This window comes from Anguilla anguilla, chromosome 1 (assembly GCF_013347855.1).
Source record: "Anguilla anguilla isolate fAngAng1 chromosome 1, fAngAng1.pri, whole genome shotgun sequence".
Lineage (NCBI taxonomy): Eukaryota > Metazoa > Chordata > Actinopteri > Anguilliformes > Anguillidae > Anguilla > Anguilla anguilla.
Genome location: NC_049201.1, coordinates 22,975,487 through 23,002,647, shown reverse-complemented (window position 1 = coordinate 23,002,647; position 27,161 = coordinate 22,975,487). Strand labels below are relative to the sequence as shown.

Sequence of the window (27,161 nt, the reverse complement as noted above, 5' to 3'; positions counted from 1 at the left end):
CCATTGTGACCGTCTACCGCCGCTCTCACTTCAGACGTAAGTCAGGGTACCAGCCTGCCACTGCGGCAGTAAAGGGCACTCCCTCTTCACAGCCCTGTATTGACACCGGCAGCCATCACTGTAATTACCAGCAACACTCAAACTGTCAGGTCACGATGCGAGCTGTAGGTGGAGTGGGGGCAAGGAAACGGGGGGACGGGCGGAGTCCGAGCTCGATCTTCAAATGACGCTCTTCCGAAGCACGTGGCCGCACCACCCACGAGCGGCCACCTTTCCTGAAGCGAGACCCTCTCGATGTGGTTATGGCTTGCATGCATAAACAGCCTGATGATGTCCTGTTAGATCTTGTGCGTTCCCATGGTTATGAGCCAAGAGTGCAGCCCCTCGATTGAGCCAATGGCACGGCCCTATGTTTGCAAGCCAATGGCACAACCCCTTGGTGGTGAGCCAGCAGCGAGGTCCCGTGGTTAATAGTTAAATAGCAAAGGCCAGGCCTGTAGCTATGTGGCAACAGGACAGGCTTGTGGAGCCAAAAGCACCATCAGTTGTGTCTCCGCCGCAGTCTCTGCTCTGACAGGGATCTAATGGTAAGACTGACAGCAGGAATAGCCCTCTTTGTACATTGTCGCTCCTCACAGTTACACAACCATGTCATGTTTAATCACGTCCCCTAATTTGAACCACAAGAGAAGCGGCTTAGTGTTGTAATGTGCGGTTTACACACTCTGCCAAAGCGCAATTATCATTGTTCTGCAGAAGTCTCGGCTTGCCAATATTCACAGGTGCAGTTTGATTTTCTATTAATAATTTTAATGTGCTTGCATATGGGCCTGTCTGTTTGTGTGTGTGTGTGTGTGTGTGTGTAGGCGTGTGTTTGTGCACTTGTATGTATATGTGTGTCCACGTGTGATTGTTTTTTTTTATCAGTTAACCAAAAAAGGTAACGCATGAAAAACCATAGGAAAAATTACTGAAATGAAAAATGATATTGCACTATATCTTTATTAACGACACACAACGATAAACAAAAATGTAGCAGAGCAAAATATACACGGGGCACTGGACTCATAAACTATATCAGTAGCAGACCGTGCTGTCTGGACCCAGTCCAGTCCTGCTATACTGGCTGACCCCTGTTCCCTTCTGATTTACAGAGGTAACTTTTTTAGGTGCAGTCAACTGTGATTTGTACACAGTTTCTCAGAGAAGGTTCAGTCTGGCATTTATCATGCAAGCTTGGTTATTATACATGTTATGTGTGCATTTTCAGTATTGGCTGCAGATGTAGGTGAAATATGGTATTGAAATCTCAGTGTATGTCTGGAGGGAGCTGCTTACAGTCTATGACAAGCAGTGTGCTGTGTTGTGCAGGCATTGTGTAGAGCAGCATGAAGTATGCAGCGTTCAGTGTTGAGCTGGCTGTGTGGAATAGGCAGTGTGCAGTTTTGAGTCGGTAGTGTGTAATGTACAGTATGCAGTGTTTAGCAGGCAGTGTGTAATGGGCAGTGTGCAGTGTTTAGCAGGCAGTGTGTAATGGGCAGTGTGCAGTTTTGAGCAGGCAGTGTGTAATGGGCAGTGTGCAGTTTTGAGCCGGTAGTGTGTAATGTACAGTGTGCAGTGTTTAGCAGGAAGTGTGTAGTAGGCAGTGTCCAGTTTTGAGCAGGCAGTGTGTAATGGGCAGTGTGCAGTGTTGAGCAGGCAGTGTGTAAGAGGTAGTGTGCATTGTTTAGAGCGGTGTGTAGTAGGCAGTGTCCAGTTTTGAGCAGGCAGTGTGTAATAGGTATCGTGCATTGTGTAGAGCAGCGTGTAGTAGAGTGTGCAGTGGACAGAACAGGACTTTAGTGCCAGTTCCATTCCCGCCAGGGCTGGTTGTGGGATTTAATGTGACAGCGCTCTGGTTGGCTGAACCCATATGTCATTCAGATTGGAGAAACCTGCTATGACTCGGGGCCATAAAATTCCCACTCTGCCTGTGCTCACTGGCTGCTCTCTGTTACATGCCCAACACATATGCTATATGCTGTACATACTGTACATACACATGTAGCCTCTCTCACACACACAAGGACACACACAAAGACACGCATACACCATAATCCTAGTTTGTGGACCTTGCCAGATCACTGAGACAGTCTCCTGGGTTTTTTGTGCTTTCATTGGCTGGAAAACGTTTAGCTCCTCCCAGTGACGCACACACATTCGGCATTTCCTTTTTGCAGATATTCATATTTAAGCTTTGCATCCCATAACTACTTGTTTCCATTTTTAAGCACTTTCTTTTTAGCCAGCTTGAAAATCTTGCTGAAACGTAAACTGGGATTGGGCTTGCTTTCTGTATTCAAGCCCAGATCCTGTGTACACTTCAAAAAAAAAAAAAAAAAATCAAAGTTGCGTATGTCACACACATGCGCAGTTTAATTGATAAATCAAATTTATTCTGAAGATTTGCGCACGCTCAGAAGCTTCAGGGCCATGTCCAGTTGGCCTTATATGGTGGGCCTTTGATGAGCAGAGTGTGTATGTCAGAGTGCAGAGAAGCACAGGCAGGACAGACACGTTTATGACCGAGGGGCGGTAGTCTGTGCCCAGATGTTCCCTGTGCCTCTGGCAGTTTGGGTTCTCAAAGCGTGCCGCCCTGGAGGCCACAGTGGGATTGCAGAGGGAGAAAGTGAGGTCATGTGACCGGTTATGCCACTGCACTCTTTATAGCAGAATGGGCCGGTTCATCATTACAGTTAAAAACAAAGAGAGGAGGCCAATTAACTCTTTATTGACCGAGAAGACTTGATATACGCTGAGGTGGTTCTTCACAATGGCATATTTAGGTTGTTCTGGATGAGAGTGCCTGTAATGTGGATTTTTGAAACCGAGTGCAGCCAGGCATCAGCAATGAGGCTGTGATTCGGGAGGGTGCGGTGGTGCCCCTGTGACACGGGAAGGCTTTTTCTGGCCTTACATTTGACCATATTGGAAGAGATTTCAGTTTTAGAAGTTGTAGTAAAATTTTGCCGGTCTCACCTGTTGGCGTGTGCCCCATCACGACTCATGATTAGTGTAAGATTGTATTAAGACGGCTTCGACTGAATTTGCGACAGGCCTTTTCTCGTCATGACCGTTCTGACAAAATCAAATCTTCGATCTTGGCTCAAAAGGTTTGTGATGGTCAATGACGCAATTTATGAGCCTGCATTGCCAGCAGCCAGTAGGTGCGCTGTCTTTGTCTGACATCAGCATACCAGAGGAGGGCTAAGAACAAAAAAAAATCTGCAAAAGAATCCTGTTGGAGTCATATAGCCTAGCGTGTGAAGCTGCATGATTCCCAGTCTTTGCAGAATCTTAAGATGTAAGCACCTCTAGGACTAAAAAACCAATGACTTATGGCAGATTACTGTTAAATGTGTGTCAGACTGTGTCAGAAGCCGTCTAGTTCAAGGCCAGCATTAAAAGGCACATTGGTACAGACTGTCAGTTTATACCCCCCCTCGGTGACCCCCCCTTCCCCGGTCACAAACAGCTGCTTATTAGAATGCGCTGTGAAAGTGTCTCGTAGCACGCCCTCGTCCCAAACGCTACGCTGCGGCCCTGGCGCACGGGACAGAGCCTGTCGGGAAACCCCGCACGACGCCCCGGCTTGGCGTCGCCGCCGGGTCTGGCCGCGACGCGCCCGCGGTCCTCTCTCCCTCTACGCCGTTCCGCAGCCTGTCGCAATCCGGCAGGCCGCGCACGTTTTGGGAGGCGGCCCACGGGGATTGCAAAAGCAGGCCTCCTCTGAAAGGCTTTGTGTTCGCGCGGCTCTGGGGTGCTGTTGCAGCTGCTGGTTTGGTATGTTGCTGAATCAGTCGGATCGGGACAGCTGGTGACTGAACTGTGGAGGAGAGCAGGGTCTGTCAGTGTGGCTGTCTGTATGGAGCCTTATGTGTCAGAACCATTAAAACTTTTGCTCAGCTTACATTTCACACATTGTACCTTCTTATAGCTTCTTGTACACTTTGGTGGTTGAGAAACGGCGGACATGTTGGGCTGAAAGCCCTGCTCTCGTCATAATGTTATGTTATTTTATGTTATGTTATGTTATGCAGTCTATATCAGTGCACATTGATATTTACGCATTGTCCAGTCATGCAGCTGCGTATTTTCACATTCATTCACACAATTGGGTACGTACAGATTAACCATTTGTACTGGTGGGTATTTGCACATTATTAATTCAAATAGCTTGATAGTTTCTTTCATATGAAAATCAGTTGGATTTGTTGTCAAAGTGTAAAACGGCGCATACCCAATAGGGGAGCTGATTCTGGAACCTTTCGGGTCCTGTACCACACTAGATTTCTGTTTTCTGCATTTTTATGGGAAGGGATGAAATGGAGTAGGCAGAGATTAAATGTCAAAGGAAGGGCTTTAAAGGACAGAGAGAGAGAGAAAGCGAATTTGGTGGGAGAATTTGTTCTGACTTGATGTCTGCACTCTGATTGGCTGTTTCAGCAGATGCCACCACAGTTTGGCCAGCAGGGTCAGCCTCCATACTTCAGCCAGTCCCAGCAGCCTGCTGCCCCAACACAGCCCCCCTACCTGCAGCCCCGCGCTCCCTCTCAACAGGTAAGCCTGACTCCCATAATCCTTCACTCCTACCTGCAGCCCCACACTCCCTCTCAACAGGTAAGCCTGACTCCCATAATCCTCTGCTTCTACCTGTAGCCCCACGTTCTCTCCAAACAGATAAGCCTGACTTCCATATTTCTATGTCCCCTGCTGAGGACCATGGCAGAGGTCAGCTGATCCAGGAGCTGCAGGTTAAAAACTTCTGACTATTCCCAGTTTCCAACCCAAATGTCTCCCACTTCCCTCATCATCCTTGCAAATGGCTGCTCATCATTAAACGTAGGGAAGTGTATGGGTGAATTAACATGTCATTAAATTAAATGTAATACACATAATGGCATACAGTGTTTATCCTTCCTTAATTAAAAACAAAACAAACACTAGAATCCAATTTACATCCGTGCATTTTCATTAGCCTAACCTCATTTTTTGGATTGGCTGAAAGCATTAGCATTTTTCTGACAGTACCTTTAGCTCAAAGGCCCAATAGCAGAGCCTCACTTGGAATTCAAGATTCAGTTCTACTGGTTTCAAGATTCAAACGTACCAGCTTATTATTAATAATAATAATAATAATAATAATAATAATAATAACACATTGTATTTGGTGTATAGCACCTTATAATACATACAGATACATACTGTGGGACAGAAATACAGAACGGTACAGAATAAAGTAACTCCCCCCCCACTTCATCACACTGCTGTGTTCCTGTGCGTCATCGTGCTGATGAGAGCAAACATCCGACCCTCTGCCTGCACCGCTGTCCTTCAAGTCGCTGCCATAAAGCTTGCCTCTTCTCCTTCACTGGATTAGGGCACTTGTGAAAGCACTCTCACTTCATTCATTTTATTTATTTTATTAAATCACTGACGTGCAAAATGGCTTCCCTGTGAAAGTGTTCTGAAGAGGGTAAACAAATGAATGAACTAAAAAGTCTGCGATTAAGATGAATAGGAAGCAGCATGTGTGCGTGCATGCGTGTTTGTGTGTGTTTCTGTATGTGTGTGTGTGTTTATCTGTATTTGTTTGTGCGGCTGTGTGTGTGTGTGTGTATTTCCAATGCTGCACATGTGGTTTGTGTTCTCATCAGAGCAGGGGGAGAGCTGGCTCAGTCACAATGACCTCTCCTGACTGTCAGATTGGAGAGAGAACGGGAGGGAGAGAGAGGGATAGGGAGAGCTCCCAGCAATTCTTGTGTCACACTGCCAGCTCATTGGGGGGCCGTAGGATTGGGATGGCTTGGGAGGGGAGGGGTGGGTGCATGATGGGGTCAAAGGTTTCTAGAAAACTGATATCTAAGAACTGGACAGCAGGCGAATGTGTGCAAAATGTCAGATGCAGACAACTTGGCCTGTTACGAAGCCGCTTCAAAATTACACAAGCTTGCATTCTACTTTCTCAATGCTCAAACAGTACACACACACATACACGTACACATGCACGCACACACACATACACACATATGCATACGCGCAGACACATGCACACACACGCACGTACACACAAACACACACTCTCTCACACACACACGCACACAGACACTGACACACGCATATGCTCTCACGCACACTCTCACACACACTCGCGCGCACACACACACATACATGCACGCGCGCACACACACACTGACTCGCGCACACACACACACACACACACACACACACACACGCTCTGCTTTAATCAAATGCAGCTTTTTTATCTTGTTTATGGAGGCTCTGAAACATTTGGCCGCCTATCTCCCTCCTCTTACGCAGGTCAGCCGGCTCCAGGCCGTCCGCCTGCAGGAATGGAGCGTTATCTCTGCACGGGCTGACCTTTGGATAAAACCCCCAACTTGTTTGCTTCGCACAAATTCTGTGGGAAATAGAGACGTGAGCCACGGCACGCGGGGTATGGTGGAGAAAGCAGGTGATGAATAACAATAGCTCACATCTCAACGCTTCCAAGCAGCTTTCAGACCCTCGCAGGCCCACGAAGGGCCTCCATCTGTTCCACTGATGATATTTTAAACACACATGAAGTGCTTGTGGTTTTTTTCTGTCTTTTCCTACATTTCAGCTCTTGCCATTGGGTGTCGGTCTACCCGATATGGAAACGCCCAGTTGTGTTTGTGGGCCTTTCCCGATTGCTGCGGCACGTCCCCTGTCAGTTTGGGAAAGCAAAGACGAGCGCACGTTCTCCCCCAAAGGCCACTCTGCCAGCCATTGCTTCATTTCACTTCTGCAGTCCGCTGGCTGAGCTGTGCAGCCGATGCTTCAGAGGAGTAGACCTCATGCGAAGCGAGTCTGTATTTTAAACTGCTTGTTGTATTTCCCTTGCATGTGAGCAGCTGCGTATTCGCTCTCTGCTGTCAAACCGTTGTACAGATATAAGAATGAAAACATAACACGGTTTGAGGAAAGAGAATAAGAAACGCGCGCACATGTGAGCGAGAGACTGAGAGCGAGACAATGAGAGACGTTTTCAGTCGCGGACGAGAGGATGAAAACCACTCTTTTTGGCTTCGCCGTGGCGCGCCCCCTCGGTGAGCGAGGCCCGCCCCCTTACCCGGGGTTAATTAAAGCCGCGCGGCGCTCGCTGGCCCGCCGACCCCGCCGCCGCAGCTGTAATCACACGCGCGGTGGCGGTCGAGGGCCGGGGATCGCCCCGCTGCGGGGGAGAGAGGAGCACGGGGGCCGCTCGGAGTTCGATGTCATTAACTGGTCAGCATTTGAATATTAGCGAGGAACTCCTTTAATTAACCGGATCGTAAAAGGAGCCCCATTTTGGGGGGAGCGGGGGGTGGCGGTTCACTTGGAGGATGTCGGTTGCTTGGCGATAAGACTACGCCGCGCGTGTGAAAGGTTTCCACTCTGTAATTTGCGAGAGCTGCTTTTAATTGTCGTAACCTTTTTATTGGCGGAGTTTATCGCGGGCCTCGAAATGTCTGCTGGTATCTGCCTTGGGCCGGAGATTACTTCTTACAGCATTACCGAGCACTCTCCCGTGATTGGCTGCCATTCAGAGGTCACATGGTTAGGAAAGAATAAGTGTGTTGGATTCAGAATACATTAGACTCTTTTTCTTTCTTTCTCTTTTCTCCACTTCATGTCTCTGTCCTCCTTTTATCTTGGCATATTTTTTACTTATGGTTCCCCATGTTTTAAAGCTATGATTGTTTGTTTTTATTGTAAAGATCCAAGTGCAGTGATTTGTAAATAGTCACAATGCATGACTGAACCAAGCTGTAAATTAGCTAGCTAGTGAGACAAACCCAGGTTGGCTTACTGAATTAAATGAACTTGTACAGCCCGAAAAACTTAATTAACCATTTTAAATGACGATAATTTATCATTTTCTCTTGAAATTTGTTTGCTTGACAAAATACATATTTGTGTAATGAGCAGCATCTCCGTTTAACTTGGCTAAATCTTTGCCCAATCTCTCTTAGTCTTTGGCTTGCTAGCTCTGTTGAGTTGAAGATATCGCTGTCAAGCTCAAAGCTACCAGGTCAAAGAAATCAACTCTCGGTACTCTTTTGCTTATGCGATCTGTTGTATACAGAACAATAACACTGTCTGAAGATGTTAAAGATAATACTGAATCATACGTAGCTGGCAGAGGACTTCTTGTTCGCTTGATGGTGAGGCTGTGGGGCACCAACATGATGAGTCGTCTAGTGAATCACTGAAGATTGTGTGATTGCTGGTGAGTCAAGTGTCATGTACTGATACAGCCAATCTTTTTGTGTGTGTGTGTGTGTGTGTGTGTGTGTGGTGGAGGGCTGATGGGTCCACCCTCCCCCATTGTGGTCCAACATTTGTGGCAACATCAGAGCCAATCTGCATCTGAATGTGTAAGAATTACAAACTGCAGTACAGAACCAGTGTTACCGGAGGAGGGATGGGGCCGGGTGGGTGTGCGTGGGGCTGCAGAAGCAGAGCGCCGTGCACTCCATACAAACAGCGGGACGTGCTTCGGCGCGGGTGAGGTGGTGCTATGAGCCAACAGAATCGGAGAGCCTGTGTTTGGTGTCATAGCCGTGTGTCAGTCAGTCACGGTTATTATCTGAGAGCATTGCAGACGGGGAACTGAAATGACTCGTACTGCGAAGCTGCGTTTTCGGGCACGGACTCCTCCTGGGAATTGCGTGATCTGTAGGTTAGTTTTCCTGTGGTTTCAGTGTAGCCCGGCTGAGGAAAGTGTCCATAAACCATTTAGCCCCTCAGTCCGTTTGAAAAGTCACTATTTCAGGCTACCCTTCCGTCTCCCCCCCCCCCTTTTCATTGTTAGTGTTTGCTTATTTTAGGAAGCGACACGTTTTTGTCCGAGATGTTTTACAGCGTGAATTACTTCCGGGAGGTGTAATAAATACGGAGCTTACTGGGCTTTTCGCCAAAACCAGCCGAACCGGAGACAAAATCATTAGCCTGAGAAAAGGTGGCTCGGACAGAGAAAAAAGTATTTTTTTTTTTTTTTTAGGAGCAAGCCTTAAAACGAAATGGAGCTATTTGTTTTGTAAGAATTTAAATCTTATTTGACAGCTCAAGAGGATATAATCATACAAACACATTCCCCCGAGCGCGCCGGTGACTGAAGGCCTTTAAGATGCGGGGCCGTTTTTTTTTTTTGGCATTGAGAGATTGAGCCGCTGCGTTGCGTGTAATTCGGACCGCGGCAGCGAGCGCGAAGCAGCTGATGTGCTGTTATTCCTCCTTCTGGCAGATTGTAAATGATCGCATTTTCATACAGCAGCCAGCGCTCTGCGTCCATTTTTTGTGTGTGTGTGTCTGTCAGCTCGGCACTTTGAGTGAACTTTTAAAAAGAGAGGGAGATTACGCGAGCGTCCCTTCAAAAAAAACAATGCTGACCGCAAACAGTGAACTTCAAGAGAACGAATAAAAGAGAAAGGAAACGAATAAGAGCATTATTTTATTTTTACATTTTTCACTATTTTTTGTATTTTTAGGTTTACTTCGTGTACACAAGAGAAATACGGTATTTGCTTTACATACCCTGATTTATGCATAACTTCTCACTTTGTGAACGGTTGTGTTTGACCCTGATTGAATTTGACTGAAATTTCGTTCTGAAGATAACGGATGTGGTGTGTTTACACCACAGTTACAATAAACAGTGCTTGCTTGCTTTCTAAATGGGAAACATCGGGGTGTGTTTGTGTCTGCGTGCGTGCGTGTCAGTTCAGTGCATTGCGTGGCGCATCCAAATTATCTGCGGCGTGTCGGAAGTTTATTTCATATTCATCTTTGGTGCACCTCTACCAGCTCGTCTCATTTCTGTTGACATCTACATCATTTCTGGAAAACTACGGCATAATTTTTGGCGCTATATGTTTTTAGAATGTGAGAAAGAAGCACCACGTAGCCTGTCGTTAACTTTAGGTTCGTAACGTGGACATAATCCCGACCATTAGAATTTTACGAGGGCTATTATTTCACGCGGTCCTGTCGTAGTTTCTCCTGCGGTTTCCCCGGTGTTTAAAACACCTCAGACTCACTCCCTAATGAAGAACTCTTTTGCATGAAAGTGCCTTTGCCACTCTTAGCACGGTTCAGAATGGAATGTAAATACGCTTTTAAATCTCCTTCCCCGCGCGCGCTGGGCGAAAGCTATTCCTGCCAGTTTAATTAAAGGCAATGAATTTCCTGCCATTCTGCTGTCTGAGGCACTGAAAGGCTGAACGCGGCTAATGGTGTTTAAAAGGCTTCCTCTCTCTCTCTCTGTTCTCTCTCTCCGCTCTCTCGCCTGTCCGTCTCTCTGTGATCTCCTCCCTCCTCTCTCTCTCTCTCTCTCTCTCCTTTATTTGCCGCGCGTTGCTTTATTCCCTCTGTCGCCTCGCCCCCGCGCTCTTTGTGCGGAGCTGCGGTCTAACGAGGCGGTGGTCGTCTCTGTCCGCAGGAGGTCCAGCCGGAGAGCTACGGGCCGAGGGGTCAGCCCCCGCTCGCCCCCGCCAAGCAGGGCCAGGAGGAGATGATGATGGGCCTCGGCCAGCAGGAGAGACCCTCCAGCCTTCCCGTGAGTGCCAGCCGGATCTCGCCGCGCGTCACCGCTCCTAACCCCACCTTTCCCCCCACCTTCCCCAGCCTGCCACACACCACAATGGCCCCACAATTCCCTGTAATCAACCGTAATACCCCGTAATGTCCCGTAATGGCCCTACAGCCCGCGATATCCGTGACTGGATGTAGCCCACTTTAGCTCCCCTTAACACAGTACCCTGAAGTGCCCCTAACCTTGCCCCAGCCATACATCGCCTGATTGCACTCCACACATTATTCACCTAGTTTACCGTCCCTGTTTACAGTACACTCTATAATAGAGGCACAGTACCCCGGCACCTCGCCAGGAACTGTGCATCAGCTCCCCAGGCTCTCTGCTGCTCGTCAGCTTCAGATTCACCGCACGCCTGACCTCCCTCACACGTGTGCACGCAAACACGCACGGCATGTGCGGGACACATGGCTGCCAATTTTCCCTCAGACACGCACGCGCACACACACTCGCACACACACACACGCTGGCACTGTGGTGTAGTGGTTAAGGAGGAAAATATCAAACATTTCCGCAATATGAATAATTTTACAAACCGCACAACTAACCCTGGTTAAAGGTGTCTGGGAGGACACAGAACTCATGAAGGGGTGCATTCGTTCTCCGTCTGACGTGTATTGCATATGTGAGCCACCGTCTGCGCATGATTGGGAAGGCACCTGGAAGTCATTGCTGTGTTTATTCCCCTGCTCGCTTCACGCCTGAAGGGTAAACAGCTCCACACAGTGGGGGGAACAGGGCCTGGCTGGTGCCAGCCGTTTCCTTCCCTCTTTCCCAATCTTCATATCTGTTTTCTCTTTCTCTATTTCTTCTCTCTTGTTCAATCTCTTGGTGTCTTTTTCCCCTCTATCTCTGTGCCCCTGTGCTTACTGTGCTGTCCACGTGGGATTGGCTGAGCGAGCTGTCACTCAGTTTGCGGCAGTGCCACACTGGCCCAGTCAGGTGGTCTGGTTGCTGTGCGAGCGACTGGCTCCTCCTTAAAGGGCCAGATGCGGATTTTGCAGCCCAATTTCAGTTAATGACCATGATGACCAAAGCTGCTGTGTTCTCTGTGCTGTCTGGGCTTGTAAAGAAGTGCTCTTGAGATAAGGCTATGCTACAGTGAACAGCAGTAGAGCAAACCCCCGCGCTCTCTCTACCGGAGAGAAAAATGACAGAGAAGGTTGGATGGAACAGTAATGGAGGATACTGTCAGGCCGAACATCACAGTGAAGATGTACAGAGGGAATGCTCAAGCTCGGTCCAGGCCTAAATTGAAACTGTATTTAATTATTGTGTAGCATCGTCCGTAGCCCTCAGTCTAGTTCTCAAACTGACTATTTTTCCGTGGAAAGCTGCACTGATGTTCCCATGTGTGCAAAGGCCCAGAATGTTGAGAGTATTTAGAGTATTTCGGGAGATTTGTCTGCATTTGGGAACTTTAATCCCTATCTGCAGGGCCCTTCATAGCTGGAGTCTGAGAGGGTGGGGCTGGATTTTGTGTTTCTGTTTTTTTCTGCACTCACGGGGAAATGGGCAAGGACTGTATCTGTGTGGAATGGAGGCTGTGGGTGGAGCCTGGTGTGAAGAGACAGATGTGGTGCGAGGTCACATGACTGAACTGGAGTTTCCGGCCAGCAGGAGAACCTGGGCTCACTGAGCCTAAGTGGCCTAAAGACCTCATCTCCCAGCTGCAGGGCAGCTCTAATAATGAGCATTTATACAGCAGCAGTTAGATTCATTTTAATGATGAGGCTAATGATTTTATAAATTTAAATAAATTCTTTGCCCTTTTCAGATAGGGTCTCAGTAATTGAGGTTGTAGCTACACGAACCCCCAACCCCCCCCCCCCACACACACACACACACATACACTAGTTCAGCATTAGGTTCATGGTACAGAATTAGTAATAACATTATTTAAGATGATGCTTCAGAGATTGGAGTTGTGAGTGAATGTAGGAGGCTAGTGAGAGGGAGGCTAGTTGCTGGCTCCTCTCTTTGGCTGAACTGCTTGGGGAGGGTGCGGGTGGTTTCTGTTGCCTCTGAGCATGCTCGGCATTGTGGAGGTGGTCCTTGGGGCTCGGGGCCAGAAATAACCGCTTCCTGTGGAGAGCTCGGGACGCACGCTGAGCGGAGAGCGAAGGCCCGTGTAAACCTGGCGCCTCTTAAATCCAGCGTGGGCTTAACTGAAACGCCGCCCGTCCGTGAAGGAGGGTGGCAAATGCTGTCGGGCACGGTGTCAGACTGAGAGGCAGGAAGGGAGGCGTGGCCGTGTCAGTAGCGCAGAGGTCAGTCAGTGGGGGGGGAGGCGGGGGGGGTGGGGTGGGGTGCAGAGTGACGAGACTCGCGGTCTTAATTAAGACGTTTTGAAATAAAATAGAAAGAGGTGCCAACGCCTGTGTGTGGACATGGCGTGTGCGTGTGCGTGTGTGTGTGTGTGTGTGTGTGGCAGAGCGGAAGGGCAGTGTCTCTCTTTCCTCCAGGGGACCAGCTGTCTGCTTTTAGCAGAACTCTGACACCCCTACTGAGAGAGAGAGACAGAGAGCGAGGGAGAGAGAGAGAGAGATTGAGGGAGATCGAGGGAGAGAGAGAAAGATATAGAAAGAGAGAGCGTGAGAATGAGAGAGAGAGAGAGTGCACTGTTGGATGTAGGAAAAAATAGTGGAATGTAGTGTGCTCCAGTGCTCCCCCTGGGAAAGGAATTGAGTATTACAGTCCACCTTCTAAGCTGCCGGGATATTTTGATGTTTTTATAATTCCACCAGCCTCCCTAGACCTGGGCACAGTACTCATTACTCTTCCCATGGCTTCCGCTGTCAGAAATTACATCTCTTTTAGAAGTTGGAGGTGGGTGTGAGGGCACTGGTTGTGTTTCCATGGCAATGCGATGACACCAGTGCCCTCAGAGGTTTATACAGGAACACGGCTGTAGTCCAAATGTCATTAGGAAATTATTATTATTAGTTGATCATAGGGTGTGAGGAAACATTTTTCACCCTACAGCTCCCTGGGATGTTAGGGTTCATGTCATCATCACAGGAGAAATACATAAGCTTGTGCAGTTATGACCCAGAAACATATCGTTTATTTAATAGTGTCCAGTGCTCGTTTTTCAGTAGGCTAATAACAAACATTTTTCTTGGAGAAATTACTCATACATGACAATATCTGGGCAGTAATTTGCTGTAGCTGTATCTCGCCAGCATCTATAAAGGCAGTGTTTTGTGATTAAATTTTGATGATTGAATTTTTCAATGACCACAATTTTGTGGTTGAATTTGACTGTGGCTGCAGTAGTAGGTGAACTTTAATAATGGAGTGGCTCACTGGCTGAATTTTAGGATGACTGGTTTAGTGAGTAAATTATGAGAAGACCTTGGTCTAGTGATTGAAAGGTGCAGGGTGATTTCTCCCTATCGGTGTGTGATCTGCAGTGTAGTGTAGCGGTGACAGAACAGGGCTTGTAACCAGACGGTTATTGATCAAACATCTGGTACACTGCTGAAGTACTCAATCTGATGTACTTCAGGATCACACACCATGGTATAAATGGATAACATGCAAGACAAAATGGATACTCTGTCTCTACTTGAACACAATTGATATCTTATTGTTTCAATGCAATAAGAACAAAAGACAGCAGTATTCTTATTATACACACAATGCTCATGTAATATGGACATCTATGTGTATGTGCATCTCATGTATGTGTATGTGTGTAATATTAGTGTTGGATTCAGGTTGTTATGATGATGCTACTATAAGTATTAAAAAAAGGATAGGGCATTATCATTATGCATAACCCTATTCAATGCATATAATCTTAGTGTTTGGTTCAGTTATGGTGACGATGGTTATGGTTATGCTGGGGGTGTTAGCCTGAGGCTGCATTGGCGTTCAGGCTACGAGCCAGGCCATTCAGTTCCTTTGTAAAAACGCGCGGTGTTTTTCTGTGAGGTTGGAGCGCGGCGCAGAGCCAGCGCGGGATGTCAAAGGCAGATCCCATCAGCCTCATTACAAAGAGCCCCGGCGCTCCTCTGGCTAATGGAATATTCATGAGCCGCGCGACGGCGCGCGCTAGCTCCGAGGCCCTGTGAGGAGAGCTGAAACCGCTAACTGTAAACCGGCTCTGCGTGCTCTATGTTCCCCAGCTCTAACACATCAGGAGAGGGTTAGGGTGGCCAGGAGTTCAGATTTAGCCCGGCTCTTTGTCCCGCTCATTCTCTCCTTTCTGTTAATCCTGCGCTTCCTCCCCCTCTTTGTCCTGCCTCTTGCTCTTGCTCTTCCTCACATCAGTCCTATTCTTTTCATTCTGGCCCTTAGTCCTCCTTCCGCTCTTTGTTTCGCTCGCTCTCTCGCTCTTCCTCGTGCCGTTGCTCTGGCTACTTCTCTGTGCTTTGGACGTGCTAGTGTTAGCATAGCTCTGCACTGTAAGTCTTCCTAAAGACACTTAGATTTTGTCTTGCAGGTTGTCAGTCCCTCTGGATGAATCAAAGCCCCTGGTTTCTTTAAATTGTGCACTGCAAAAAAAAAAAAAATGTTTCATAAATCTGGGCCACCTGAAACTATAATCGAAAACCACGTTTTAAACTACTTCAGAAGGAAGTCTTCTGGCAGCCCTCCATCTGCATATTTAGCTTAAGCAGTGCTCCACTCCACCACCCAGAATCATGTCCTCCTGACAGACAGACAGACAGACAGACTGGGAGTGGACCTCACCTTTGTGCCTCAGCCTTCCGTTTCCCATGAATCCCGGAGCTCGACACCGCTGTTTATGCCTTCAGCTGAACTTCGTTTTTTTTCGGGAACGTCTTCCGCGGGTTTTCCCACGGGACCGAGTCACGTTGAGGGTAGAGACAGCTCGTTCTCCTCCCAGTGCTGTGTTTTTGCGTCACGCACGTGCTCTCTCGTGCCGGCTAACTGCAGCACTGCCGCCGGGCTCCAAAGTACTGCAGAATCAAGGAGGTGCCGTGAAAATCGACGCGATGCTAAATTTCCAAGGCGCCGCGCTTTTATCTTTCTCTCTCGCTTTCTTTTTCTCCCTTTCGACGCTAATCCCATCCGTCGCGTTTACCGCCGGAGTACGAACAGGAGATGGTTAATGTAGCGAGCCGAGAGAACTTTAGCGCACCACCTCGTGCGCCCGCACTTCCACCCCTTGCGCTACAATACATTGTGTGTTACCTCCGAAAATATATATATTTTTAAATTTCCGCTTTGAACAGCGGTTTTAAATCTTTTAAGGAGCGTTTAATTGCGGTCCCTGGAGACGCGGCATGGCCGGTGGCGTGGTGCGTTCTTGCGGGGGGGGTGGGGGGGGCGGTAGGCTGCCTGGAAGGCTCCGCCTCCTTAAGCGCGTTATTAACGGAGATGCGGTGGTTGAGACGGCACTCGCGACGTCAGGAGGAGGACGGCGGCGTTTCCCGCGTCCTTGTGCTGAAGACGCTCTCGGGACCGCGGGGCCTCCTCGAAAAGAACAGCACTCTCAGTCCCATGCATGAGAACGTTTGAATATGAGGTTCCCATGTGGGGTTAGAGCCTTGAGGAAGGTATTTCACTGAAGTTCTACAGTAGAGTACAGTTCTACAGTTCTACATTTTCTATATATATATACACACACACTCTCACATATTTATGTATCGATAGATGGATAAATATGGTCAATTGAGTTGCCCTTGACAAAGCGTAAGTAGTCACACTCTTCTATTATAGTTTATGAATGGCTGTAATGATAAATGTGCTGATTTAGATGTTGACCTTAGTCCCAGTGGCTGGCAGTGATTTTGGCCCCCTATTTGCCATTGTCCAGCATCCTCGCAGAATGCTTCATTAGAATCACTCCAGCCCTGGGCTGTGGATTTTGGATGAATTGCTAATGTTTCTCCTGTAGCATCCTCATTATCGCTGAGTTTGGGGTGCAGCCCTGACTCTGTAGTGATTCGTATCCTGGTCCTGTGAGCGGATGGGCTGGGGTCCATTATTACAGCACCTCAGGTCCAGCAGATGCCTTATGAGAGGTGTTCATCATAACCAAGGTATCTGAACCACACCCTGCTGCTAACCAGGTGCTGTGGGTGGGTGTGCTTGAGTTATTCAGTTTCTTCTAAGGGCTCCTTTTCTGTGTTGGGGGACCATACTCAAAAAAGTCTGAGTGATTGGCGATTGTTGAGTATTGTCCAGTGTGCGGTAAATATGTAAATGTCTTGACAAAGACATGTTCAGTGTAAAAAAGCCAACACATACAAAGCATATAAAGCTATCAATACATGATACATAAGTAGATGAAGAAACACAGGCCAAGCTACTTGATCAAATGTAGGATAACAGGGGAAACATTATATTTTATATGAATAATATGACTTATTTAGTTTCTGTGAAACTTCCGGTGGAAGTTTAGTTCAGGGGAAGGCATCCCTGGTCTTTGGGTACCACAGATGTTCCTGGCTTTTGCTCTGTCCAAATCCTTAATTACATAATTGCATTAATTATCTGGTTTATAAACACAGGTGACCATGTGCTGGAGGTACTCCACTTTTCATCATTCAGACTAAATATTCAGGCTCACACTGAATAGTCCATCAAACTCATGAGGTGAAGCTCAGATGGAAGAAAAACTAGAAATATCTTTGGCAGTCCAGGACCAAGGCTGACTACTCTGGTTTATATGTAACTTGGCATCGTGTTGTTATGAGCAATTTGGTATGCAGCTTTTCAGCAATGGTGCACTGGTGCCATTTTTTCCTGGCCAATTCAGATACAGAGTACGCTACTGTATGAAGGACTATGCCTTTACCGTGAACCGAATCTTATGCTTTTGCAAAAGATGAAATATGCAGAGTTTTGTGTAATGTTGTGCAAAAATTAACTATCAGACTGTAGCGTTATACCACCCCATTAAACCAACCTCGCTTCCAGTAATTCCCCATGTACAGACAGGATCCCATAGGAGACTACTGTATTTCTATTGCACCCCTGCTGTCTACCGTCCGCCAACTGTCTGAGTTGATCAAATGTATGCAAATGAACGATTGAAGTCATCTTTTTTTTTTTTTACCACCGGAGGAAAAGACAATGAGAGAAAATGGTGAATTTCAAACGCACAGGCCTAATACTGGAGGAATAACAATGGGATTTAACAATGCCAAAATTTGTAAACAAGAGATTATATGTGTGTGAGATAAGTGGCTTAACTTTAATGGTCCTGATCAAAAGAAGCATTGTCTTCCAAAGCATTACGATTTGGATAATTTCTTGTTTAATGTTCTTCTCCACTGTTCAGCAAAGCAATCTTTCAGTTACCAACAAAGTTTTAAAAGAAAAGTTTTGTGAATTTGGCAGTTGGCTAAGTCTCATTTATACTTGCATAAAAGTTAGCAATGAGACCGTTGCATAAAACAAAATTAAATGAAACATAACACATTTTTACCCGCAGCTCAATACAAATAAGTGACATCAGTGCAGCACTAATTTTTAGTGTTTTAGTGTGCTTTGGTTTAGTGTGTGTGCACTTTGTGTATGTGAGGGACTTGATCTCAAATTTACTTGAGATTTCACTTCTTTGTTATGTAGCATACAAAGTAGCATACAAAAGCAGTGCTGTGTGTGTGTGTGTGTGTGTGTGTGTGTGTGTATGTTTCTCAACAGTTAAAGACCTCTCTGGTGACAGATATATGTTTCTCAAAATATTTGTTTGCCATTGCAGAGGTTTTTTTCTGAGTTGATAGCTAGCTAACTTTTCAGGGTAGGCAGAGGAAAGAGCTTGCTAGGTAGCTACAGTTCAGTAATTAGCCTCTTGTTTTAATGTACTGTAAGGCTGTGGATCAAGGAGCCTGGCCGACTGTGTATGTAACAGGTTCGGATGTAGCTTGTATTGTGTTTCATGTAATGCTAGTTAACATGTACATTTTTGTGAGCTGTTATTTTTAACTGTAAAGTTAGTACTACTACTCAAACGAATAGAAAGTCTACACATAGCAATGCCTGTCAAGAGAGATCTCTGTAGATGCTAGCTAACCTCTGTAGGAAAAAGCTGGGAGTGGTGAATGGGGAAGTGTGTGTCCTGTCTCCCGACAAGCCCCTCCAGCAAACCCCCCTCCCACACACACACACACCAAGTAGACGCCATACTTTTATCTATACTCCTTTGTGCTGTCTTTCTCTCACCCTCTGTCTTCTTTTTATTAACGATGGGCTGTGGCCCCCAATTGGGCACCCCTCTGTCGTATGCTGCATTAGTCACGACAGCTCTATGCCCCATGCCACCCTGCCTGCCCCCCCCAGAGCCTGCAACAAACAGAAGGCTGACTACAGCCGCCCCGGTGCCGTGGCAACGGTCCCTCTGATCGGAGTGTCCATCTGTCAGGCCTGGCTGACGACAAAGCCTCCAACAGCTGTCCCGCTCCACACCGTAATCCCCCATAGCCCTGCCATACGCCCTGGGACCGCCCACTTCACCCCTCGCGTGCCATTGGCCCACCACAGGACACACCCTGTTGGTCACAGCCACTCAGTTGTTTTCTGTGGGGGTTTTAGAGTAGGAGTGTAATATACATAATGTTTGGGACAAAGACCTCTTTTTTTTGGCTCTGTACTCTGCAATTTTAATCAAACTTTTATTAAAGGATATTTTTGTACATTTTGGTTTCACCATATAGAAATTACACTTTATGCATAGTCCCCCCCCCCCCCTTCCCCTATTTCACAGCACTATAATGTTTGAGACAAATTGCTTCATAGGTGTTTCTGGTTAGTCAGGTATGTTTGACTGCTTCCTTAGTGCAGGTATAAGAGTTTTCTGTGTCTAGCCTGATATTTTAGGCTTTTGATTGCCTTTGGAGTCTGCTGTTGGTGTTGAGGCTGGGCTAATGAATGTCAAGGAAGCCGTTATGAGGCTGAGAAATAAAAGACTGTCAGAGACATAGGCCAAAACTTAAGCTTGCCAAAATCAACTGTTTGGAACATCATTAAGAAGGAAGAGAGCACTGGTGAGTTCAGTAATCACAAAGGACCTGGTAGGCCAAGAAAACCTCGACAGTTCATGCGTGAAGAATTATCACCATAATGAAGAACAATCCCTTAACACCTGTCCAACAGATCAGAAACACTTCAGGAGGCTCGTGAGGATGCTTCAGTGACTACTGTTCACAGAAGACTTAATGAACAGAACTACAGAGGCTACAGTGCACAATGCAAACCACGACTAGTTAGTGGCAAAACCAGGATGTCCCGGTTATAATTTTCAAAGAAGTACCTAAAAGAGCCTACAGACTTCTGGAAAAAGGTCTTGCGGACAGATGACACTAAGATTCACTTGAATCCAAGTGACGACAAGAGCTAAGTGAGAGGCTCAATGGAACTGCCCAAGATCCAAAGCATTCCTTCATTTGTGAAACAAGGTCTGAATCCAGTTGAACATGCGTTTCATATGCTGAAGGGAAAACCTAAGGCAACCAGCCCCTGAAACAAGCAGAAGCTGAAGATGGCTGCAGTACAGGCTTGGAAGAGCATCATCAGAGAAGATGCTCAGCGCCTGGTGATGTCTATGGGTCACAGGCTTCAGGCAGTCATTGAATGCAAGGTATATGCAACAAAGTACTAAACATGACTATGTTTAATTTACAGAACAATAAAATGTCACAAACATATATAGTGCCCTGAAGTGGAGGGAGGGGCTATGTATAAAATGTAATCTCTACATGGCAAAACCAGCGTGAATAAATATACCCTTGCATGAAAACTGAGAATGTCCACATGTTAATTGTTTGATTACAAATATTAAATTGTGGAGTATAGAGCCAAATCAAGAAAAGTTTAATGGCCTATTGGTTTTAAATTGTTGTCTCAAATGGGACTTTATGTGGGGACGGGGGTTGTGTGCGTACATTAAAAAGAGGAAATTTTGTGTGTGTGTGTGTGTGTGTGTGCGTGCGTGTGTGTGTCTGAGAGAAGGAGAGTGCGAGTCAGACCCAGACAGTGCGTGACATTGTGTGTGTGCGCAGCACATTGATTTTTCCCCGTGCTCTCCTCTCAGTTCTCGTTGTTCCACGGGCCCCAGGGGCGGTTACTGTAATCCAATAGAAAAAGGTGAGCTTGTCTCATTGGGTGACAATTGCTCTCAGTCTTCTTATATTACGGTTCCAGCAAGATACAAATTTGTATTGTATTACTTCTACAGCGCATGCCATCGAACATGTCACCCTGCCTTGCTTACGGTATCCAAACACCTCACCCCCATGGCGGAAAACCTTGCGTGTCAGCGTGCACTGTGCTGATCATATTTATGAGCTACGTTTCTGTAATTTCAATGTCCCTGTAATTTTTGCATTTAGCGTACGATTCAACTGCTTGTGTTAGTCTTCACAGTATATGCTCAGTGAGTCTGACAGACATCAGAGACAGGATACCAGTGTGAAGCAGGTTTCGAACCAGAGCCTCTTTGCTGGCCACAATGCTGAACGTACAGTTAGTCCGCTCAGTTAAACACCAATGTCCCCAGCTAATGGTACTAATCACACTCCTCTTCTTCTCTGGGGGTGATGTTTGAAATGCTAATTCATGTCTCTGAACTCTATTTCCCATGGTACTTTGTGGGTGGTTTTGTTTCACTGCACGGGTCTTGCATCCAACGCAAACTCACCCCTTGATTCAATCAAAGGCACTTCATGGGCCAGTTTAAGGGCACGTGAAATTTGATCAAATTAGACTTAGGTCTTTGCAGATTCAATCAAATGAACTTTAAGTGTGATTCAGACTGGGAAAGATGTGGGCTGAAAATTGTTCTGCCCAGGCTGGAGGTGGGAAATTTTTGTTCTTATTCCTATTCCTGTTATTCACTGTTCTCAATGGGCAGGGTGAAATAAAAGTGGTAACAAATAGAACAAAGATAAATTAACTAAAATATATAAATACATAAGACAGAAATATTCAATAAATTGCTATGTTTGAAACATGCAATTTTGCTTTTAATCTATTTATTCCTTCTCATTTTTTTGAATTTTGTACTTATGCATTTATAGTCACGTTTATTATTTTATTTCTTTTCTTAAATTTTGGATACGTATCATCTCCCTGGCTCTTGTAATTTGGTGGTCTGTTCTCACCAATATGCTAGCCAGTACAAGCTACTGAGTGCACAAGGGCGTGCACGTGCAAACATGCGGTTCGGTTCCAATGGTGATGATGTAGATGGATTAGCCTTGAGGTGCTTTTTCACCAAAACTCAACAGGTGTAGCTTGTGAGTCGGTGCAGCATTAGCACCTCAGGCAACGCTGATGGATCTCCCGTGGCTGCTCTGTCGCTAATATCCGGCTGTCGCTGCCGGCGCCACCTTTTTCGGCTCTGTGTCCCCTAATGAAAGGGCCACAACAAACAAATAGCCTTCAAACGCCCCAGTTATTAGGATATGTAAATGTACGCATTAAAAAAAAGCACCGGGGTGTTTTTTTTTCTTTGGTGAAAGTACCGATAGCAATGCAAGACACAGCTAATGGGGTCCTCTCTGTTCAGAGCAGAACATCCATTACTTGCACTGTTATTGCGGATAATGGCTTATTTGTTGGCTGAAAAATTATCTTAGCTGACGGATGAAAGAGAAGAAGAGAAGCAGCGAGAGATGGAGGGAGGGAAAGGGAGAGATTTAGGGAGTGAAAAAGAAGAAATAGATTAGAAAAATGAACTGACTGTTGGACTTTTGGACTTTTTTTCTGTTGGACTTTTTCTGTTGTTTTTTTTTTCTTTGTGAGAGTAAACTCAGGATGCTGCGGATACAAACATGCATGGTTATATACTAACATTAATATAACATTAATGCTAAACATTGAAGGCGCATTAGCATTAGCTCTATGGTGTACGGGATGGAGATCACCAGAGACCTCACAATACAATATTTGGGTGTTACCGATACTTGTGTCAATGATACAGCATTATTGTTTATGTTTTTGTGGTACAATGAAGGGCTCTGTTTTCTGGAATCAGTGTTGCATGGGCACAGTCAGTGGTGCAGCACATGGACGTGCTGGCTGTGACTACTGAATTTTGGTATTTTTATGACCAGAGGCATGCAGCTCATAGCACACAGCGCATGTCGCAGGTGGGAAATGGGCTGGATTAGGCTGAATATATTTTCAGTGGGTGTGTTGCAGCTGGATTCAATCATAGCCAATCAAATGGCCTCTCTTCATTCCATTTAAGGGCCATGCACTTTGCACCCCAGTGTACTGCCAATTTCCGTGGCCTACCACTGCAATGGAAGGCAAGGATATACTCATCAGAAGAAGCTTCTCCTGAGAAGAAACTAACATTCTTGTGTGGGAGGGGCGGCTACAGAGTCCTCTTGGAAAAATGTATGGCACTTCAAGCTGACTGCCGAGAGCAGATGATGTTAAATTAGCTTGCGAGGAGATAACTTATGCAGTTAATGCATGTAGCTATAATTTTAACGACAGTAATATCATTAAAATGAAAGGATTGTTCAAGTTCAAGTTGCATTTATTATCATTCTTTTCTTTTCAGACGGGTGTAAGAAAAAGAAGGGAAAACAGTTCCCCTGGGATCGTAGTGCAGTATACACTAAACCACAGAACAGCCATAAACAATTAAAAGCAGAAATAAATGTTGGAATTAAAATTATACAAAAGAGTAATTAACAATGAACAATAAATGCAATGTTTGCATTTTTCCTGCTCAGGGGATTTATATCAGTGAAATTAGACTGATATAAATTAGCATATGATCTACAAAAATGGTTGATTGGCTTATGGGTTATGATCATGTGCGCATTGCTTGGGAAAGCCCCAATTAGGTGGGTGGACCATGCGTGAATCACAGACTATGCTGACACCAAAATTACAATGCTGCGTCAGAATTGCAGTGCGCTGCTTGATCTTCACTGACACACACCCAACAGCACCTCTCCTCCCACTTCGGCACACAGTGAGTGACCAAATTATCAAGTGAGCTCAGGTGCGTCAAAATCCATGATGGAAATCTCACTTTGCTAGTGCGATGGCTCGCCACATGTCGTATGCCAGTCAGAAAATGGAGCCCTAAGTGTTGTGATTTAACATTGCGATACATTGCAATTTTTTGTTCATTTGTTTCTTATTTGACCGTAGTAAAAAGTTTAAATAATATACCTAAGGAGAATACACTGCCGGTCAAAAGTTTTAGAACACCTCAATTTTTCCAGTTTTTATTGAAATTTACAGAGTTGTCTCAATGTACTCTGAAATTAAAGCATAGAACAAATAAACAATTGGATATAAAAAAGAAATCATGGAATTGTTCTGTTTAACACAATTTATACTAATATTTTGACTCATCAAAGTAGCCACCTTTTGCAGATATAACAGCTGAACACACTTGTGGCATTCGTTCTACAATGGAAGTCAAATACTGTTTGGAAAGATCTTCCCAACACTGTTGCAGAAGTTCTCACAAATGTGTTGCACTTGTAGGTTGCTTTGGGGTTTGTTTTCACCCTTCTGTCCAGTTCAACCCAAGTCAGCTCGATGGGGTTTAAGTCTGGAGACTGTGCTGGCCATTCCATAGGCGTCGACCAGACGGTATTGCATGGCGCTGCAAAATGCTGTGGTAGCCCTTTAGGTTAAGGGTGTCAGTCACTCTGTGCAAGTCGCCAACTCTGGATCCAGCAAAAGCCCCAGACCATCACGCTTACTCCTCCATGTTTGACATTTGGTGTCACACACTGAGGAACCATCCTTTCACTTACTTGATGGTGTATAAATCCCTGCGTGATGAACCGAAGATTTGAAATTTTGATTCATCAGTCCATAAGACCTTCTTACAGTCTTCAGTTGTCCACTGCTGTTGCTTCATGCTTTTCACATTTTGCCATTTTAGCAGTGGCTTTTGTACTGCCAGTTATAGACCAGCAGCAGGTGTAGACTATCTGCAGTTTCAGACAGCGCATGCGTATCATGCAACAGCACTTGTTTTGTATGGAATGTCTTAGTTACGTCAACACTGAGCTAGCTTAGCAGTTTGGTGTAAATATGTGTCCTATTTATTGAGTTTAGCAAGTGTCATCACATAGGCGATCATTACATTACATTTCATTTTATTTGGCAGACGTGCGAATTAACGTAGACAGTTTTGCTATGGTTTTGTTACTGCAGTACAGCTGCAGTTTTCATTTGAATTTAATTTTAATACCAGGTTGCGCAAGTGACAGCAAACATAACACAACGCTGGCTTGCTACTTGACTAGAATAAGAGGGACTAGAATGAGTGTCTGCTTGCCAGTTCCATCTATGATTCAGGCTATTATCAGGCTGTAATTGTGAAGTAACGTTTCCATTGTATTGTAAATTAATGGTTATTAAGAGATGGCGGTGGTTGTTTTCCTGATATTGGTCTGACCCTCGTGAGTTGCCTGGGAAACAGCACCTCTCTTGCTAATCACCTTTATTTTTGAATGCAAAACGTCTAACGGAAATAAGTGAATGCTTTTGTTTTTATTATTTTAATGCACTCTGCAGAGGGTGGTTCTTTGCCTCCTCATTGTGTATTAAGATCATAACTTAATAATAACATGAATTATAAAATGTGTATAGATGAAGATTAAATGTTAATACTTTGCAACACTGTATCGATACTGTATCACAGAAGAAAGTATCACAGTGCTACGCTGTATCGATTTTATTCCCCCACCCCTACTGTACAGACACTCTGTAAGGAACATTCATGTTCACTGTATCTACGTTCTATTGAGGGCTATGGGGGCTCCTTGCTGCACAGTCTGATGGAGATGTAGCTACGGACACACTCTGAGGTGACATAGAAGGAGGCAAGCCTTAGCAGCACCTTCAGAAGCAGATGCCAGAAACAGAAGTCCCAACATATAGTGTCTGCCTTCCACAGGATGACACATTTCCTGAATTAAGACAAACCACCCAGGCCTGCTTTTGCATACAGATGCATGCACACAGAATTGATCAATTTCTTATGTTCAGTTAGGAACATACTTTTCATACAGATCTGCACACACACTATATCTAAAAGTAACCTGAGCAACAGTTAACAACTGTCAGTCATCCGTTAACTTAATTATCCGTTAATATCCGTTAACTGAAAATGGGGGGACTGAACAATGTACAATGTAAAATGGAGACACGTAAATACCATGAACGATGGTAAAATATACACATGCAAATACCATAAAATAGAAACTGATTGCACTTTTGTGATGTATTCATCTTTTCATTTCAAATCCAAATGCCTTAAGTACCAATTTCACTCTACCATTACCATACTTGGAAGGCAGTGTAGAAAAACATCGATAGATAGATAGATGTAGGTATAAACTTACTTTCTGCATTGATATACTGTACATACACTTGGAACCCACTTTACACAGTCTTCACCGAGCATATAGTCCAGAGAGAGGGAATAACTGCACATTCCCACATATGCTTGCGCAGAGACTAGATTACATCAACCTTGAAAAACCTTGAGAACTGTCATCTACTCATTTGCATGCATATACACGCACACGCACACGCACACACACATACATTTTTAGGTATACACACAAACTATATGTCTGTGTGTATATATATATATATATGCAAGATGTATAGACACTCACATATGTGTTCACCTGGACGAAATAAACACATATGCACACCCACATACACATGCAGATACACGATCAGTTACAAACAGACACACACAGCAGCGTTTGGTGTTGAGGGGTAGTTTGAAAGCACTTGCTTTCTTGCCGGGGAGGTAAATGATGTGGAAATGTAATTCACCTTGAAGTGTCCTCCTGGCTTTTTCTTCTGCTTTCAAAGCAGCGCAGAGAAGTTCAAAGCGCTGTGCTTCTCCCACAGAGCTCGCGCTCTGAATGAGGAAGCATGCCTCTAATGCCCTTCCGCGATCATCAAAGAGAACGTCTCCGAAGTCCCCGTCCTTCTTTTCTGTCCCCGATCCTGTCCCATCCTGTCCCACGCCCCCCTCCAACTCTGTGTCACACCCCGCTGATCCTGTCTCACGTTTCTGTGATTTTGTCTTTTGCGACCTATCCCTTCCCTGTCTCATCCCCCGTCCTGTCTCACGTCCGTAATCCTGTCTCTTCCATGCCCCCAATTCTGTCTCGCACCCCCTGATCCTGCCTTGTACCCCCTGATCCAGGCTCACACTCCCCATCCTGACTTGTACCCCGATAATCCTGTCTCATACTCCCAATCCTGTCTCATACCCCCCTAATCCTGTCTCTTACCCCCCAATCCTGTCTCATACCCCCCTAATCCTGTCTCATACACCCATAATCCTGTCTCAAACACCCCCCAGTCCTGTTTTATACCCGCAATCATGTCTTTAGAGGGTCATTACCCAAAAAAACACACCATGGAAACTGAGGGTGTGAACAGCTGATCAGGGGGCAAACTCACGAAAAATTTCCAGGTCTGTCACACCATCTCGAACCACACCAGACGAACACCGCAGCCGCATTATTGCAGAAAAGAGGGGGATTGGAAATGTGGTCAAGACCGTAAGAAA

At 45.7% G+C, this 27,161-nt stretch overlaps 1 protein-coding gene across 1 annotated transcript in view; it reads left to right on the top strand.

The window, feature by feature from the left end:
* LOC118208719 (AT-rich interactive domain-containing protein 1B-like) overlaps positions 1-27,161 on the top strand; it is a 118,869-nt gene that overhangs the window by 25,731 nt on the left and 65,977 nt on the right. Inside the window, exons 3-4 of the mRNA XM_035383653.1 lie at positions 4,486-4,599; positions 10,505-10,621. Of these exons, the coding sequence (XP_035239544.1) occupies positions 4,486-4,599; positions 10,505-10,621 (231 nt within the window). The remainder of the gene's footprint in view (positions 1-4,485; positions 4,600-10,504; positions 10,622-27,161) is intronic.